A 20,356-nucleotide genomic window follows, 5' to 3' on the forward strand; every position below is an offset into this window, starting at 1 on the left:
CGCTTTTCACCTCCGGCCGAAAGTCGAAGCTGAGCTGAGGATGCTTGAACACGCCGGCATCATCGAACGGGTAACTGGACTCACGCCGTGGGTGTCCCCCATCGTTGTAGCCAAGAAGCCGAAGCAACCCGATGCAGTGAGGATATGCGTGGACATGCGCCTCCCCAACCTAGCGATCAAGAGGGAACGTCACCTGACACCGACCATTGACGACATCATCGGGGAACTTGCAGGGTCGAAATGGTTCTCCAAGATGGACCTGCGGTCGGGGTACCATCAGATCCCTCTTCACCCGAACTCACGCCCAATAACAACTTTCTCCACCCACGCAGGCCTGTGGAGATATACGAGGCTGAACTTTGGCATCTCGAGTGCGGCCGAGGTGTTTCAGAACATCATTCACAATGTCCTCCAAGGCCTAGACGGCGTGCTCAATGTGAGCAACGACATCCTGGTGCATGCCCCAACACTGGAAGAGCACGTCGCACGTCTCCAAGCAGTGTTCGACCGGCTGAAAGAGAGAGGACTTACCCTCCACAAGGACAAATGCGAGTTCCTACGCAAAGACATCAGCTTCTTTGGATATAGGTTCTCCGACCAAGGATTTGGGCCCGACCCGGACAAGGTCAAAGACATCCAGGATGCACCAGCCCCCACCTCTGTGACAGCCGTCCGCAGCTTCCTTGGCATGGTGACATACTGCGGGCGCTTTATCAAGGATCTGTCAGATCTAACAGGACCACTCCGCGATCTTATAAAGTCAAATACCACATGGAAGTGGGACCGGACCAGCAAGAGTCATTCACAAACACCAAAGCAGCCCTGTCGGCTGACACGACCTTGGCCTACTTCAACCCGCAACACGAATCACAACTACTGGTGGACGCCAGCCCCACTGGCCTGGGAGCAGTCCTGTCGCAGCGCCAAGCATGCGGAGAGTGGGCACCTGTAGCGTACGCCAGCCGCACACTGACCCCGACCGAACAACGGTATTCACAAATCGAACGTGAAGCGATTGCCATACTATGGTGATGCCGCCATTTCCACATCTACCTCTACGGACATCCTTTCTCAGTGATCACTGATCATAAGCCCCTCATACCGCTTTTCCAAGGCTCATCTTCTCGCCCGCCTCCGAGAATTGAAAAATGGGTGCTGCAATTGCAAGAGTTCCACTTCACGGTGGAATACCGACCCGGCACGCGGAACCCCGCAGACTATCTGTCAAGACACGCCCGGCCAGTCACAGACGCTGAAGCGGCTGAAGCAGCAGCCACGGAAGAGTACGTCCGGCTAATCGTCGAACGGTCAAAGCCATGTCCAATGTCCCTAGAGGATGTAACGAGAGCCACGAAGGACGATGACTGCCTCCAGATTGCAATCCAAGCCATAGCATCCGGCAACTGGAATGCGCTACAAAGCCCAGCGTCGTTTCGCACTCAGGATGCCCAAGCCGTTCTAAAAGCCCTGTATCAGGTAAAACATGAACTATCTGTCTCAAGTGAAGGATGTCTACTGAGAGGCCCGCGCCTAGTACTACCCAGCAGCCTCGCCCAGCAAGCGGCCTTGCTAGCTCACGGGTCACACCAAGGCATCGTCAAGTCTAAAAACAGGCTCCGTAGCAAGTTGTGGTTCCCTGGACTCGACAGAGCCGTCGAGGACGTAGTTCACAGCTGTCCAGTGTGCCTAGCAACGAGCCTACCAAACCCTCCAGCACCGATCATTACCGAAGAAGGGCCAACATCCCCGTGGATTCGAGTGAGCGCCGATTTCGGCAGTCTTCCAGGAGGCAAGCACATGCTTGTAGTGGTGGATGATTTCTCCCGCTACCCCGAGGTAGAAATTGTGGCCTCCACGTCAGCGTCGGATGTGATACCAAAATTCGAAAAAATCATCGCCACCCACGGGATCATGAAAGAAGTCCGCACAGACAATGGACCCCCGTTCAACGGCAGCGAGTTCACAGAGTACCTGCAGAGCCATGGCGTCAAACATAAACGAATAACACCAAGATGGCCGCAAGCCAATGGAGAGGTAGAACGGCTGATGAGAACTCTGAATAAAACAATCCAAATTGCAGTCGCGGACGGTCACTGTCTGGAGCTGGCCATCTATCAGTTCCTCTGAGAGTATCGCCAGACCCCGCACTGCACTACCGCAATCGCCCCGAACAGACTCTCCTTCAACCGGGCTATTGCTGACACCATCCCACACCATCCCAGGTGGAAGTTAGCCCCAAACCCCAGCAACCGATCCATGGAACAACGCGCCAAGAACAACCAGGAGGCGTCCCGAAGGCGGAGGGCCGCAGACAGCCCCATTCAAGCCGGAGACGCAGTTCTTGTGAGAGACCGCCATCCTGGCGGAAAATTCCGCCTGCCATTTGAACTAGACCCCTGGAAAGTCACCGAGGTGAACGGGACTATGGTCACTGCTGTCAGAAATGGGGAAGTAGTCACAAGAAACGTTTCATTTTTCAAGCAAGTGCCAGAGGGAGGAGAAGATCCGGAACCGGATCACAGATACCTATGCCCGCAGCGCAGACCGTCAGGGTCAATCGACACAAGCACCACGACCCCCTCAACTAGTGATCTCGACCTGGACAACAATAGGCCAGAAAGACTCACTGAAGTCCCCAGCGTCGCTGAGGCTGGAGAAGCAGAAGACACCCCAACAGCCATGGCAGGAGATCGCAGCCAAGCGAAGTACAGTCTACGCCCATGCCCCAAGCCTTCCCAGAGGTACCGAGACTTTGTGGCCCAGTGCTGGCGATGAAATGATCCAGATGGCTGACCCCGCCGAGAATACAAGTAAGACTGTTCCAAGTTGTACCTGGTATGTTATGTTTGTTAAAGCAACTCAGAGACTACACCAGAGACTGTTCGGTGGACTTTGTTGAACACAGCAGAGTTAATGGTCCCAGCGCCTCCGCTGACCACCAGAGACTTTTATGTACCACTGTATTTCTCTAGCCTATTTTATCCCTAGGTAAAGGAGGAATGTAGTGTTGCTGCCAGCGGGGTGTACCACTGCAGCACACGCCCCCTCCCCACTGTTGTTCCATGTTCTACCCCCTGAGCGTAAGGGGGCTGTTGGTTTGATCCAAGCGTAAGCGTAGACACGCAAGGTCTTCAATAAAAGGCCCAAGGAGCTGGGCGTGGCTAGGTTACGTACTACCACCAACCATACCACACGTGTCCTGTGTCCTCTATGCTCAGGCCCATACCAGGACACCACAGTTTCCAACATCATATAAAGAGACTTGTGTCAATTTGTGGTCTGTTACTCTGAAATTAAAAGTTTGTTCACCATTTTAGCAGCTTTGAAGGGATGAAAAGTAAAACGGTTGACTCAGCATTGTGCATTATAGTTCTATATAGTTATCCAAGTCCATTATGGATTTTACAGCTATATGCGCTAGCACCCTTGCGGGTCTGGTTTGACTCAACAAGAAATTACGTAACTTGCTGGGAGGTGTTATGATATAATTATTAATGGTTATGACGTAATGAGAGCGCAGTATGTGATTGTATGCTGAGGAATAAAGAAGTACAATTCAGAGCTCAGTGTGTGGGTATTCCATTGTGCTCCCTGGGCTGGGGAGGGCGCTACAACTGTTACATCAAACCTACTTTCTTTGTAGGTGTTCGAGTTCTGAAATCAAATCTTGACGATAAGAAACCGAATTGCTTTCCTGCTGACTGATCAGTAAAGAAGAGATAAAGGAACAGGGCGGCTTTCATCATTTCTTGTGAAACGTAGCAGTTGAACATTGTTGAGCTTAGTACATTTCTCTTAAGTAACCGTGGCCATACCCTGACAGTAATGGCTGTTGTTTTCGAGACCGTTTCGCTTTCGTAACGCACGAGCACGTCGAACATTAATCTAAAAAGTAAATCTTCGTTGAAAAGACGTCCGTTAAGTACATGTTCTTCCAATATCCCAATAACGGAAAAATCGAATCAATTTTTGTGATCCAGATTATTGTTTAGTTTTAATGTGGTGTTGTGGGTGTGGTCTTATTTGATTATTTATTTTACGCACCAGATGTGCTCTTTGAAATGTGTTGGAGCTTCGTTTCGTAGCAAATTATGGCAACAGTAAACCGTGCGCATTCAAGCCTTCCAACATTTAAATGTAAACTTCTCCTGGTGGTTCGGGTTACGCATGCGCCTTGCCATTGGCTGACGAGGGTAGTTTTCGGTTGAGTTCACCAATCAGGAGCCCCGTGTCTGTCGATATTTCCTGTGAAGGCCGGAAACCCGTAAAACTGTCGGGGTTGCGCTATATTGTATACTCTGAACTCAACAGCTGTCGGGGTACAGTCGTTGACCGTCTGTGGAACAGGGATCATGGCGGAGGGAGACAACCGTAGCAGCAATCTGCTGGTAAGCAAGGAATGGGAGGGCATTACGTGGATTGCCTTAAGAGCTCAGGAACTGTGAGGGTGAGGAAGCTGTTTTCTGTGCTAGTTCTTTAGATGCTTACCGTGACGAGAAGCGGAGACAGGGCTACGTGATAGGAGAATAAGGACCCCTGGCAGGGGCTCTTAGAAGGAAGGGAGAATCGAGTGCTAAGGACGGAGGCTGGTAATCTATAAGGGCGGCTCTGTGTGAGGAGATGGGCACACGGTGTAGTCTCCGAGCTGAAGTCCGTGAAGGGATCCGGACTTCTGTGGCCCTTTTAGAATCATTAAAGCGAACGCAATAAGGGGGCTGACTGGGGTTGTAATAGAAGGCTTTCGGCGCTACAAAAGGGAACCTACTTAACGGGGCACTTGTTTAATGAGAATTGAACTGTTCTATGAAGAAAGAAGCGGGTTGGGGGAGTAGGTGAGGCGAGATTTTTAGGCTCTGGGTACCCTGGGACACATGTTTGACGTTATCGGAAGTTTTACGAGGGGGGGGGGGCGTAGACTGGTAGGCATGGCGTAAAGTGCAGAGCTGCCTACTTTGGAAATGGGGAACCAGGTTTGAGTCTAGGCGGCTGCTCAGCATTTTGTGATTCTGGGCAAATCACTTGATCTCCCAGTGCCTAACAAAAATGAATATGTCCTTGTGTAATGTAGTTGGTGCTCATGTATAGCACTCCACCTACTTTCGCGTTATTTAAAACTGCTCAAAAATAGAAGCGGGGTTGAAGTCCTGGCAACGTGTTACAAATGCAGTTTATTTACAAAAATAACGTTCTTTTTCTTGTTATTGAGGCCGCAGAAACAGCCAGCCTCGAGGAGCAACTTCAAGCATGGGGAGAAGTGATCCTGGTTTCCGATAGAGTGCTTCGATGGGAAAAACCTTGGTTTCCAGCTGCTCTGATTGGCGTCCTTTCTTCAATTTTCTTGTAAGTGTGGGATTGTTTAACATTTGCATGCCCTCTGTGTTTCACTGTTGCACCTAGAGGATTGGGACTCACCATTGAAATAATTGTTTAGATCAATGCAAATCTGAACTCATTTCAGTCTCTATCCACTACCAGACACTGCTACCCCCTCATCCTCCATCTGTGACGGTTTGCCCTATTTTCACCTCCTTAGTCTTTTCACTGCGTTTTTCCCCCACGTCGCTCATGGAGAATATCTGGTGAGGAAAAATAAGCGCAGGTCTCAAAAAACGTGTGCCGGTGCCCCCCCCCCCTAGTCAGTACACCAGTTGTACACACAAGGAATAGGATTGCCCGGGTAGGGAGGCAACACACACACACCTGTCCACGCTAGAAATTGAAGTTGTGCAGGCGTTGCTCACTTTGTGCCAGTGATGGCACTGCACTGTGAAAGAAGCTAGGTGATTAGTGCAGAGGCCTAGAACTTTTTTTTAATTTTTTAATTATTTATTGGTATTTCAGAATAAAACCATACACATTCTGATACGGTGTACGTATGCAAGATATTCAGCTGATCAGAGTACTTGCAGTAATCCGAAGACATCATGTGTCCACTATAACAGTGTGAATTGATATCACCAGAATCAAGAATCGTCAAGCAATAAACATTTAGAGGCAAAAATATCTCCAATACTACTTCCAAGTTCTATCCTAGCCCCGTAATACCCGTTTCAGCCGCATATCCGCATTCATATCATATTAGTTATACCTTTTCAGTGTAGACAACGTTTAGTCCAGCAGTCACATCCTAGTCTTCTCCAGAGCCGATGTGATAAATGGTTCCCATATGTCCCGGGGTCTCGAGGTGGGTGGCATCAGTTCCCAGAACCTGGCCAGCTGTGTGACTATATGTAACCTCTTTGATCCAATCCATGATTGTAGGTTTCCTCTTCCTCCCCGAGTGAACTTTAATTTGACGTTTGGCGAATAGCAGTGTGGAATGTAATTTACGTTTTGATATGTGTCTCCTTAACATAAGTCAGCAGCCCCAGCAGTAGGGATGGTGACAGGGAAACACCCAGGATCTGATGTATAGCCCCAAAGATCTGATAACCAGTATTCAGTGAGTACAGAATATTCCCATGCCATATGTAGAAAGGAGACGGGGCCAGCCCACTCCTCCAACAGCAGTCATCATCCCGTAATTCCACACGTTGTAAGCTCATAGGCGTTCTGTAATGTATATGGAGAAATTTGAAATGAATCAACCCTAGCCTATAGTTTGGGGATAGCTCATTTAACTGATTGCAGCAGTATGCCCATTGTTCGTCGGTCAGTGTGTGTGTGGGAGCTCCGCATTCCATCTCAACAACGCAATAGGTGTCCTCACAGGAGCTGCGGTTTGCATGTGTGTGTAGACCCTGGTTATAAGTTTACGTGGTGATGGTGAGTGGAGTAGGTTTTCCAGGGCTGATGTAAGTGTTGGGGCTGGGAAATCTGCAATGTGCGGCAAGCAATCCATAACATGTTCCCCTCTCTCAAAGAGCACCTTTCCAACACTCGGACTTACACGCAGATCACCCCCTGTCCCACCTCCCCTAACGTCACAGCCCCCACCCTTAACTTCCCCAACACAGTTCAGCAGCAAGAAGACACACACCTCACCTTCACACCCTGCTCCACAGTCAATCACCTGCCCCTCGCAGCTACCCCTCCCCTCATTCACAGACATAGACCTAGTCCCTACACACACCACTCGCTCTCCCAGCTTTCCTACTAACCTTCGTACCTCCGCTCTTCCTCTTGTCTCCCCCTCCACACTGTGCACTCCCATACCTTCCCCCGCACATTTTTTCTCGGAGCACCCCATCTCCCCCAATGGCACCACACACAATATGACTCTCTCTCCGACTTCTGCCCCCCCCCCCCACACTTAGCACTCCCACCACACCTAGCCTGCACCCCTCCATCAACCTCCCACCCCCCTCGCTCACTCCTCAATACCCCACATCCTCCCCCACAACAGCCAGCCTTCACATCACCCCCTTTTTCCGCTCCCCCACTAGCACGGATGCGCTTCCCAACACCTACCCTCGCGCTAACGCCCCCAGCACCCTCATCAGTCCCGACTCTCCACCCGGACTGCCCCCGGTCAACGCACCCATCATCACCTTGGACACTATTATGTCTACCCTCCTCCAATTGAAAGAAGAAGTACACTCCATTAAAGAGTTGCTCTTCACACACCCCAGACACCCCCACATCAACACCCCTACCACACCTAACACCACCACTTCCCCCTCACCTCCTACCCGCCCTACCACACAACACTCCACACACCGGACCTCTATCCCCCCTCGCAATACCAACAATCGCCGTAACAATTGCAATCTCGTCACTACCAAGCGCAGTACTCCCCCTTCTCCTCCTAACAACACTTCCTCCTCTCCCCCTACTCGCCTTAACACACATCTCCCCCCACATTGGACTTCTACCCCCTCTTGCAATACCACCAATCGCCCCAGACGCACCTCCAACCCGATCTCTGACCATGACGTACACACCCTTCTCCACTCTTACGACCCGGCTCCCCAAAAGCCACTAGCTACCAACATGTCCATCCCAACGATTATATCCAACCCCCTTAGGCAACAAAAGGATAACAGAGGCGCTGTCCCCAACAACCTCACTAATGTACCCCTCATTACGGAATCGTCCTCCACCCTATGCACCCCTAGCCTTAAATGCATACTTCTCAACTGCAGATCGGCCCAAAGACATTCCACGGAGGTCGCCGACCTCATCACGTCCCGGGAACTGGACCTAGCCATTCTGACTGAAACGTGGCTGTCTGATTCCTCCACACCTATACTGGATATCCTAGTCCCGCCCAACTACTGTATCATTAGACTTGACAGGGCCATAAAGACAGGCGGTGGAATTGCCTGCATCTACAGAAGCAACCTCTCAGTCTCCAAAGTGGCCGTCCCCTCTCTTACTTCCTGTGAATACCTTTGCCTCGATATCATCAGCGAAAGCAAACCGGTATGTTCACTCCACATTATATACCACCCACCTGGGGACAATCTCTCCTTCGTCCAACAACTCATGGATACAATATCAGCCAACTCAGGACGGCAGCACACCCAAATTTTCCTTGGCGACTACAATCTCCACTGGAATGACAGCAGTGACGCAGTGGTAAACAGCCTCAAAAGCTTTCTCAACGCACTTGATCTCAACCAAATATGCAATAACCCGACCCATAAGAGAGGTTCAACCCTTGACCTTATCATCTCCAAAGAGGGCGCTATTCAACTGGAATCAATCAAACCTTGTGATTGGTCAGATCACTACATTGTCTCCTTCCTCATCAAGGAAAAAATCAGACTTAACTCAGTTCAACCCCCTAAGCACAAAGTGTGGAAAAGAGACTTGAAGAAACTCAATCCAAACTCCCTACCGCCTAACAGCTGCAATCGCCTACTTCCCCCTCCCGGCGTATCAGACGTTCAACTTCTGACTGACTACTATCTCAATACTATGTCCACAATAATCAATTAGGCGGCGCCCATGCAACTGAAAAGAGTCTCGTCCAAGAAGACTTCCAACCCATGGTATGACGGTAGCCTCAATGAGGATAGACGAGCCATGCGAATGGCAGAGCGCACCTGGAGATCAGCCCCTTCTGCAGTGCACCTAAAAAGTCTAAAGATACAGAGAAACGCCTACTTCAGGAAAATAAAGCGCTCAAAAAGAAACTTCTTCAGCCTCCAACTCGCCCAAGCTAAAAACCGTCCAAAAAACTGTTTGAGTTAGTCAGAACACAATCCAAAGAGCAACCCCAGACACCCAGCCCTATGGGCGATACTCCTTCCTGCGAAGACTTCTCTGCCTTCTTTATCCAAAAAACTGAGAGAATAAGAAGTGATCTCCTCAATGACGCTATCCTGTACTCCAACCCCCGACACACAGCAGTCCTCAACCAAAGAACAATGCTACTTGGTCAGCCTTTGACACCTACTCCGAAGAAGAAATTGGCAGACTGCTCAACACCTTGAAACCTTCCAATCACCTCTCCGACCCCCTTCCTGCTAACGCTGTAAAGGACTTTTCTCCTTGGCTTCTCCCACTCTGGTCAAAGATTATCAATAGCTCTCTTCAACAAGGATCCATCCCCAACGCCCTCAAAGTAGGGCAAGTCACTCCGCTACTGAAAAAACCAACAGCAGACCCCACTGATCTAAACAATTACCGCCCTATTACAAACATTCCCACTCTCGCTAAACTGCTGGAAAAATGCGTACAACAACAACTGACTAAACACATAGATAAGTTTGATCTCCTAAACGCTCATCAGTCAGGCTTCCGAGCTGGGCACAGCACCGAAACTGCCATGACTCACATAGTGGACGATGCCCTCCAAATCCTAGACCAAAACGACACCTGCCTCCTCATCCTTCTGGATCTCTCCGCAGCATTCGATACAGTTAAACATGAGAACTTACTCGAACTGTTAAACACAAGAATGGGCATATCTGGGACTGTTCTAAAGTGGTTCACCTCATTCCTACACAACCGGACACAAAGATTCAAAAGCAACAACCTGCTGTCCTCTTCGGTACCTGTATCGCTAGGCGTCCCCCAAGGATCCTCCCTCTCCCCAACACTGTTCAACCTAGTTATGGAACCTCTCACTACGTTGCTACAGGCATCTAATGTGCACTTTCACATGTATGCCGACGACACCCAACTTTATCTCAAAATACAATCTCCCAAGGACATCATGCTTCTGAACACCACAATCAGAAACACCCAATCCTGGCTTTCTGAGAATCACCTCAAACTCAATGCTCTGAAGACCGAGTTCCTCCTGATCTCACCTCCCGCTAAAATATCCACGGCTCAAACATGGCTTAAGCATTTAACGGCTCTAAATGTACAGCCCATCGTAGTTGACTCCGCAAAATCTTTAGGCATAACACTGGACACCAATCTCAACATGCAGCAGCACATCAGCAAGGCAACCAAAGGAGCGAACTTTCAAATCAATACCCTGAGGAAACTCAAACCCTTCCTTCCTGCCAAAGACTTCCAAACTGCAGTACAATCTATAGTCATCCCGCACATAGATTACGGTAGCACCGCCCTCTGTGGGCTCCCCCTAACTACAACGGCACCCCTAAGAGCATCCCTTAACGCCGCAGCGAGACTCGTCACTGGCTCAAAAAAACACTCGCACATCTCCCCGGACTTTAAATCACTGAAATGGCTACCTTTTGAAGCCAGAATACAACTGAAAATCGCTTGCAGGACACACAAGGCTGTGCACCGGAATTCACCCGCCTATCTCACTCAAAAGCTGACAATTTCGGGTGGCTCCCGAACTACTAGAGGCACAAACAATCTTTTGCTGAAACCTCGAAGATTTCGGAAGGAAAAAACTTATAAACGCTCCTTTTCAGGAATGGCACCCAGGATCTGGAACTCACTCCCTCCGGAAACAAGGCTCATCTCCTCCGAAACAATCTTTAAGAGGGAAGTTAAAGCGATCCTCATGGCAAAATACACATGATCTATTGCTCCGTATCACTCATGAATCTGCCTTGCAAGTCCTTCCCGACCCTGGTCTACTGTGCCACCCGTGTTTTCGAATTACTTAACTGTATACGTTCACTCTTTGTATTTTGTTATAATGTTTGATGCACCTGGTTGATTATGTATATTGTTATATTGTTATATTATTGACGCACCTGGTTGACTTTGCACACTTTACCCTCTCCATCTCAACGTTCCTTACTACTCTCGCACCTGTGGGACTATACACCCTGCTCACACCTACCTCAACTGTACCCTCCTTTAAACTCTAAATATTCTAAACACGTTTAAGCAGGTATATGCTCCTTATTATTGCACTTTATACTATTGACGCAATTGTCTGCCTATACACTGTGTACCGACACTACCTCACCTGTTACCTACCTCATGTCCTTTATCCCACCTATGTAACTAGCACCTTGTACCTAACTACCTCATATATTACTCTGTATATACGCTTCATTACTTTGTATTTTTTACCCCCATGCCCTTGTAAAGCGCTCTGATATCTGCAAAGATCTTGTTCGCGCTATATAAAACTTTCAAAATAAATAAAAATAAAATAACTTGTGGTAAAGAAATAATTCCCCAAATTGCACCCTCTTCTGCTATCGGGGATCTCTGAAAGTGTCCCCTGGATAAAGATCCGCAAAAGTGTGTAGCTGCATTTTTTGCCCAATTGTGTTGCTGATCTCGTCTTTGACATTGGGCAACATTAGATTTTGTGCTAAAGGAATTGTGTAATATAATATCTGGGCTCCAGCGCGCCTCCGTAGCCCACCCCAGGCCCATCTAAGGGTTTCGGGAGTGTCAATACCGTCTCTGTGGCGGTGATATGCTTGGTACAATGCTACTTGAAGTGGAACCGGTGCCACCGCATCCCTCTCCACAGCTACGTGTGGTTGGAATGGCGTCTGATAAACCCAATAGTGCAGAAATTGAGTTTGTGCGCAAATCGCATATAGTTTCATGTCTGGGGCACCCAGGCCTTCTTGTATTAATGGAAGGGACAACAGCTCCCAAGATACTCGAGCCTGTCCGCCCACCCATACCAAAGAGATCATGAATGAGCGTAATGTTCTGGAAAAAAAGGTTGGGTGAATATAATTGGTAGGTTAACAAAAAGATATAAAAATTTAGGTAGGACAACCATTTTTGCCAGTGCGATCTTCCCAGCCAATGATAAAGGAAGCTTGGCCCATAGAGCCACCTTTTTCTTCCAGCCAAGTTATGGCTCTACCATAAATCGGATTCCACACCTGTAGGTCCTGGCTAATCCAATTCCCCAAATATTTTACTTTCTCAGCCTCCCACTTCAGTGGTAACTCCGAGGTCACAGCCCTGGTATTGTCTGTTAAGGGAAACATCACCGACTTAGCCCAATTGATAGAAATTCCATCCAGTCCACCGAACCTAATGAATTCCCTCAGAATAACGTCCAAGTTCTGCGCAGGGTTTAGGATATGCAACGTGACATCTGCATAGAGCGCTATCAGAAGGCTCCTAGACAGGGCTCGAAAAAATCTGAAAAATGGTACTAGTCCTGCAGGTCTAGTACCTTGAAAAATCTCCTCGACCTAACGGTAACCTACTTGACCTCCGTCTCTGAAAGCTGAGGAAATGTGACACGAGAAGATTTAAAGGCATCTTTATTGCTCATTTGCTTTGTGAGCAATAAAAAGGTCTTTACATCTTGTTATCTTGTCATATTTGCTCCGTTTTCAAAGACAGAGGACAAAAGTTAGTATGTTTTCCTACTCGCCAGAAAGGGCGAGTAGGACCTAAAAATAGCTCGACCTCATAAAATTTACCTCGCAAATGCGAGCGGATTTGTCGAGCCCTGCTAGAGCTAAAACCTATCCCCCTTGCCGCGTGGTGCTGTCTGATGTGTGCAGCTAGTGGTTCCATCGCAACAGCGAACAGCAGGGGAGACTTGGGCACCCCTGCCGCGTACCCCATGTTATCGGGAAAGGGTCAGATAGTAGACCATTAGCACGTATCCTAGCAGTTGGCCCAGTGTATTATAGCTTGATCCATTTGAGGAAAAGAGGGCTAAATTCCATCTGCTGTAATATCCGGAAGAGATAAGGCCATTCAAGCGAATCAAAGGCTTTTGTTGCGTCCAGAAATGCTGCCGCAGCCTGCACTTCTGGGTGTAAGTAATGCAAGACTGAAAAGATGGTTCTAGGTTAAGGGAAGTAGATCTACCCGGTATGAATCGCGACTGGTCTAGAAGTGCTATAATGGGTAACATAGGTTGTAACCTATTGGCTATCAGTTTCGCCAAAATCTTGACATCTACATTATTCAGCGACATTGGGCGATACGAATCGAAGTCAGTCAGGTTTTAACAGTTATAATAATTGCCTCTCGCATCGTGGGAGGCAGTATACCTGATTCATGGGCTTCTGCATATACTGCCAGAAGTTGAGGAGCAAGCTCCTCCACATATGTTTTATAGAAGGCGGTCGTCAGCCCATCTGAACCTGGGCCTTGTCTAAGGGTAGACTTCTAATCGCGTTATCTACATCCTCCACCGTAAATGGTAAGTTCATGTATTCCCTGTGCCTGTTATTGAACCAAACCAATTACAGGGAGTCTAAAAAGGCTTGCATACCCTCCGGGCACTTGGATTGTGTAGCTCTATATAAGTGGGAGTAAAATGAGGCAAACTCATTAAGTATAGCTTCTGGACCTTTCACACTACTGCCATCTCGATTTACCAGTTCAGGAGTATAGGCCGAGGACCTCGGGGGACAAATCGTGTTCGCCTTGGTCTATCCCCTGCCCCATATCTACACGCCTCTGCCTATTTCCCATGAAACTTCACCTCCCTCTGCGCCTCGTCTTCATAATTTAGGAGTTTGGATTTCAACGGAGCTAATGTAGCTGAAATCCGTCAGTAAAAGCACGTCTCAAGCTCTCTGATTTGGGACTCAATGGAGCTCAGTGTGTTTCTAATTGCCTTAAGCACCCCAGCTTGCCTAGCAATGCATTGTCCGCGAATGACCACTTTGAATACTTCCCATAAAGAAGCTTCAGTGGTAACCGAGCCTGTATTTAATGAAAAGTAGTCTGTTATATGACTTCGAATTTCTTCTTTAAACGCCTCGTCTAATAACGCATGTAGGGGCAATCTCCAGGAAAATGCTCTTCGCGCTGAGTCAGGGAGTGATAGTTTCAGGAGACAGGTGGAGTGATCTGATAGTGTTCTCGGCAAGTGTGACACCTACCACCCAGCTCGCCACACCCTGGGATGCCAGCCAATAGTTCAGCGGCGACCATGCCTTGTGCTCAGAGAAGCAAGTGACCTCCCTAGACTGATGGTATCGTGTATGCCAAATGTCGACAAGGCCCCCATCAAGTATTGCATTTTGGGGTTTCCCAGCAGCGAGGTGAAGTCACTTCTGCTTTATCTGGTGCTCCTGGTTATGTGTGGGAGAAGGGGGTATATCTAGGCTCCTTGGAATCTTGTTCTACTTTTCCAGTTGCTCGTCGCATGACATGTAGTACAGTATACACTCTGATATTGCCAGACCAAATATTTCTGTAATCATAACTTTTTATTTTATACATTTGCAGGATGATTTATTACTTGGACCCATCAGTTCTGTCAGGAGTTTCATCTTTTGTAATGTTGCTGTGTTTGGCAGATTACCTTGTCCCAACTCTTGCTCCTAAAATTTTTGGCTCCAATCAGTGGTGAGTATCAAAGTAAAACGTAATTGCCGTAAGGTGTACTGTGAATATAAACTGGATGTAGTTTCTTTTTTCCATGTTGGGTGTATTTCTGTCACATTTAGCTTCCATTCTATTTCTGATGTGCAAGTCCATACTTGTTAGGCAGCAGACCATCCAGAACGCAGCCGCAAGACTCGTACTCTACCTCCTATGCAGCACCCACATCACACTGCTCCTCCGGAAGCTTCACTTGCTCCCCACTCACAAGCACAGCCAATTCAAACATCTCACGCATACATACAAAGCCCTACACAACACAGGACCAGAATTCCTACTTTCACCAACCCACCAAACACGACCTCGACTCGACCTCGGACCTGGAGGAACTGGGTTCGAGTCTCGGTAATGACGCCAAAACCTCCTGTGATTCTGGGCAAATCACTTAATCTCCCCGTGCCTAAAATGAAAGTAACTGGAAAACGTAAAAATGTAACGCAACTGGAAAAATATGTAAAGCGCTCTGATACCTGATTCGGTTCGGGTCTAGTTCGCGCTATATAAAACTCTGCAAAAAAAAAAAAAAACACCTACACTCTAGCTCGCACCCCCGCCTGCATCAGGAAAAGCCAAACTGGAGGTCGCTCATTCTCCTACATCCCACTCAAGACATGGAACCACCTCCCTCAACACACCAGAGTCTCCTCTTCACTTAGTGAGTTCCGCAAGCATAGCACTCGTCACTTTTGGGCTGGACCCTGACCTGCAATCGGCATGCTGCACTTTTCGCCTGGTCCCTGCACAGAGGAGGGGCGTGGGACGCCTAGACAGTGGAGGTCCTGCAGCGCGAGACGTGCCCGGGCGAAGACCGGGCCTGTCTTAGCCCTGAGGAGGCTGGTGTGGGCCACCCCCTGAAAAGTACATAACTGGGAGACTGAACTCTCCGGGGATGAGTCTCTCTATCTTCCTTGTGGCCAATTACTAATTGATCTACTAATTACGGGAGGCCGTACGAGATTTTACACAACTAGGTCAAATTGTTGTAGGCTTTAGCTGGTACGGCCGAACATAGGTTGAGCCCCAAAACTGTGTGGAACTGAACTGAATTATTTGCTGAAACTCTAACTTGTACGTCAACAGGCTTATGATTGCAGGCCTATGTTTTATCAAAGACTTTTCGCCCCTCACCTATCATTCTCTGCGTGATTAATCCTAATTCTTTTGTTACTTACGTGCGAGAGAGTGGGATGGGTAAGAGAAAAGTGGGGAACATTGCTAAAACGCCAAGGGGTGTACAGTAATCACAAATGAATGATTTGACTGGGGCGATGGGGGGCCATCGAAAAAGAAATAAATTCCGTTGAAGAGATGCCAATACAAGGGAAGGTTGAAACTAGGAGCCCCCAGCTAAACTTACACCACACCTCCTTTAAATAGCCAGCCAGAGGTTACACAAGGCCAAGTGCCGCAGAATGGGATGTGTGCAAGAGACATCTGGGCATATATGTTTCAATCTTTTCCAGAGCTGGCAACTTACATGGAACGCATACGGGTATCAACATTCTGCCTCTGGGGTATTTTTACAAACCACATCGTTATTCAATCGAGAGTACAGAACAGGGGCTTCCAGGCGTTTCCTCCTGATCTCTATAATGTTCCAGTATTTAACCGTTTTGACATTTTCCCCACTCTCGAGGATATAGATTGACCGATTGCCACTAATGTCCGTGGTGTCCAAACAGTGGGTCTCTGTGTTTGTTTTTCCTTGAACGTCTGTTACCCCTATAAATACGTCCGCTACCTTGCCCACGGGTCCTAGTTTATTCGATCTAATTAAGACTTCTGTAAGCACTCAGGACATACTAACCCAGACAGACTAAAATGGTTTGCCATGGTATGGCCACAACTCAGGGAGAAGGTGCTAAGAACAGGTCACCTGTCTGTAACAGATTTGGTAATGTTGCCCGTTTGCGAACTAAAACCAGAGATCCTTTGTGGCAAAATTTGGTTGAAGAACTTCCCATACTGTGTTTACCAGACACCTTGGTTAGACAACTCGCTGCATATTAACGGATACAAAACATTGCACACACCAGTGGTACTTGCATCTTTCGGGAGAAACAAGGGAGGTATGTGTTCTTCCATGTCCAATCAGTAAGATTACATTCAAGATTTCGGCCACTTACTATCAGATCGTACTCTTGCATGTGAATAAAAAGTATTGTGTTGCTTTATTGTGTAGGCCTGTACGGAGTCCCCGTTGACGTGCATAATCAAATCTTCTGCTTTGGAGCCTGCTATTAATTCTGGTCTTAACAGCTTGTTGCTTCATTCCATCTTGGGCTGAATCGATTTTGGTCCCGATATTTAAAAAGGGCGATTGTAACAATCCCCATGTTACCGTCTGATCTCCCTTTTGAACTATTTTCTTTAAGTGACAGGCCGTGTTATTTTAAATAGATTGCAGTCATGGGCGGAAGATACAGTTGCCATCTCTGATCTCCAATACAGCTTTCGACAGGGCTTGGGGACAATCAAACAGGGCTTAAATTTAAGCCTTTGCTAGGTAAATATACACAGGCTAAGCAAGGGAGGCTATTTCTGGCATTCATGGACCATCGCTCCGTGTTTCATTATGCGAGACATGATCGACTTTGGAGCATACTTGTGGGAATGGGGGTGGATTCACCCCTTATAAACTATCATATTTGGGCATTCTTTTTGATCACGGGATCTTGGTCACATGCGGTTTTAGCCAGGAAACTGTATTTTTCCAAAGCCACTGGTGCTCTGGGTAACTTTGCTAGAAGATTGGGCAGAAGACCGGTGGTGGAACTAATGCAAGTCTATAAAGCTAAGTGTATTACAACTACTATGTACGGAGCAGGCATTTGGTGACACACGGATACTCTGTCCCTACAATTAACTGAGCACGCATTTACAAGATATTTACTGGAGGTCTCCAAAAGCGTTGCTACTATCATTCGTTACTCCGAGCTTGGGATCCCATACATTTCGGATATGATTAAGATCGAACCGATTTTGCTATGGCACAAAATATAGGGGACAATACATACTAGCTTCAATTGGAACATCATTAATGATTGCTTAAAGCTCCATAGGGTATCTTCTATTCCCTGGCTAAACTATATTAGAAAATTCATGAGTGATATTGTCCAGCCTGAATATTTTGTTAGGCTGGATAGTATTACCTCAATTTCAAGAAGAACATTGAAAGCTGACTGTTTAATGCATCTACAGCCAATTACACTTGCGCAAGAAATTGTGACAAACTCCGGTCTTATAAAAACAGTTGTTAATGACCTGCTTTGGCCTACAGCCCTATCTTGTGTATGTAACTGGGAGTTATGACAGGATGTTGCTGACTTTTTTCCGCCTGGGGTCTTTCCATAGACTTCTAAGTGCCCCGGCCATAAATGACTGGTCCAAAAACCTGGGCGTTTGCTCTTGTGATTTATCACCACAATCCACTATGCACATCCTTTAATTTTGTCAATTTTATTCTGTTCCAAAAAAAGATTGGATTGTGACCATTTTAAAAACTTTGGGCATGAGACCATGTCGTCCAGTTTTTGGTCATACAACTTTTAGATCATGAATTGGTCACTACTTCTGTTACATTCTTGAAATGTGTTATTAACTCATGGAAACCAATGTAAAACATGAGTCCTGGCTTTTAAATTTACGAATTTTTAACTGGTGTAAACATCTTTTTAATTGCTTTATTCCCCTATGATTGTTTGCTTGTAAAAAGATGTTATTAACTGTGCTTTTATGATTTACATTTTAAATCAAATAAAGCTATTTTTGAATTGCATTGAGTTCCGCAAGAAGCTGAAGACTTGGCTCTTCATATAATTACTTCTGATAGATACATCTGCCATGTGGATTCCTCACCTTGTGAATATCCCCTTGCGTCAGCAACATTCGGAAATTCTTTTTGTAGCTTCGCGCCGACGTGGATCCGGACGTCACAGAGGCACGGCACCGCACGCGACCTCGCTGACGTCACCGGCGCCTATAACAGGCCCACGCCGGCGTGATGACATCAGTTCCCTTTTTTCCGCGTCGTCGACGCTAACGGTTTTCAGGGATCGTGTAGTAGCTTACAGTAACTTTGTTACTATTTCTTCGTATTTGTGTCTTTCTTCATTCTCTTCGAGATGTCGGCGAAGAAGACGGGATTTAAAGCCTGCGGTGAATGTGGCAAGACCATGTCAATCACCGACCCCCACGACTGTTGTGTATGGTGTTTGAGCTCCGACCATGATGTCGAGGACTGTTCCTGCTGCAAAAAGATGACTCCAAAAGCCTTAAGAGAGAGGGAGACAAAGCTCCTTATGGCGAAACTCAAAAGCAAAAAAGCTAAGAAGTCATCAAAATCTCGATCTCGCCGATCGAGGTCGAGGTCTCGTTCGAGGTCACACTCGGAGTCATCGTCAGCTCACGCTTCGAAGTCCTCGAAGAAGAAACACAGAAGGAAGTCCCATGAGTCACGTCATCACTCTGGGAAGGACTCTAGCTCAAAACCGAAGTCCCAGATCAAGCTCGTGAGTAAAGTGGAGGTTTCGGAGTCGGAACATGAAGAGACTGTGCATCCGGTTTCACCCGAACCTCAGGAACAGGTCCATTCTCCGATTCCATCCAATCCTTCTGGTCAGGAGGATGAAGGTGAGGAGCAGGGGGCTGGTGGAGCCGAAGTTCCGGCACCCGATGGTTCATCGACTCCGGTTCCGGCACCCGAAGAAGAGGTCGACGTCGTATCGACTCCGCCTCCCCGGGAACAACCGAGAGGTCCGTATCCTGAGTTTCCGACTCCAGGTCAGGATCCTTCCCAGTTCCTGAACGCCATGTATGGTGTATATTCAAGGGCAATGTTCCCGTCTGGTGCACCTGTTGGTCCCACGGGTCCTATGGCCTTTAACCTAGGGGTTCCGCAGGCTTATGCCCCTGCACCCTTCATGCCCTTCATGCCGGCCCTACCGCCGCATTGGTATTTTCCGACACCACCGGTGTCGTCGACGCCGAAGCGCACGACGCCGGCTCCATCGACGCCGATCCCATCGACGCCGATACCCGTGACTCCGAGGCAAGATTCTGTCCGACCTCGTGTCGAGAAGCCTCGTCTGACGTCGGGTTCGACGCCGGCAGCGACCCCGTCGGAGTCGATTCCGAATCCTTTGACTTCGATTGTGAAAGAAAGGTCTCGGAGAAAGGCCCAGAGACTTTTAGAAGAGGAGAAATATGGGTATTCTGATACTGAGGAAGGAGAATTACAGGATTCTGAGGATCCCTTTGATGACTTATGTGAAGCCAGTGGTCTTGAACTGTCACCTGAATGGGAGTTGGCTTCTGTATCGAATGCTCCATCTAAGGATGTGGTGCCTTACCACACTGTGATTAAGAAGGCAGCGAGTTTACTAAACCTAACTCTGCCTACAGCTGATTATAAACCCAATATTTTAACTGAGGTACTTCATTCTCCCTCATCTGTGATCGAGCCTATGTTACCATTCAACGAGGCGTTGTCTGAACCTGTCTGAGGTCTGGAAGAAACCCTTGTCTGCTCCAGCGGTTTCTAGAACGGTGGCGAGAAGGTATAGAGCTGCACCGGATGATCCTGCATTTTTAACAACGCATCCTCTTCCTGAGAGTTTGGTAGTGCAGGCTGCCTGTTCTAAAAAATCTGCTGGGGCATTTCCACAGGTTCCTGGAGACAAGGAATCCAGGAAACAGGACC

General features: G+C 47.8%; 1 protein-coding gene across 1 annotated transcript in view; it reads left to right on the forward strand.

Annotated features, from left to right (window-relative positions):
- The first annotated feature begins 4,176 nt into the window (after positions 1-4,176).
- ARL6IP1 (ARL6 interacting reticulophagy regulator 1) overlaps positions 4,177-20,356 on the forward strand; it is a 29,705-nt gene continuing 13,525 nt past the window's right edge. The window contains exons 1-3 of the mRNA XM_078663173.1: positions 4,177-4,388; positions 5,207-5,340; positions 14,500-14,619. Coding sequence (XP_078519299.1) covers positions 4,353-4,388; positions 5,207-5,340; positions 14,500-14,619 — 290 coding nt within the window. The 5' untranslated portion in view covers positions 4,177-4,352. The remainder of the gene's footprint in view (positions 4,389-5,206; positions 5,341-14,499; positions 14,620-20,356) is intronic.

Source organism: Lissotriton helveticus, chromosome 10, assembly GCF_964261635.1.
Source record: "Lissotriton helveticus chromosome 10, aLisHel1.1, whole genome shotgun sequence".
In the NCBI taxonomy this organism is placed as follows: Eukaryota; Metazoa; Chordata; class Amphibia; order Caudata; family Salamandridae; genus Lissotriton; species Lissotriton helveticus.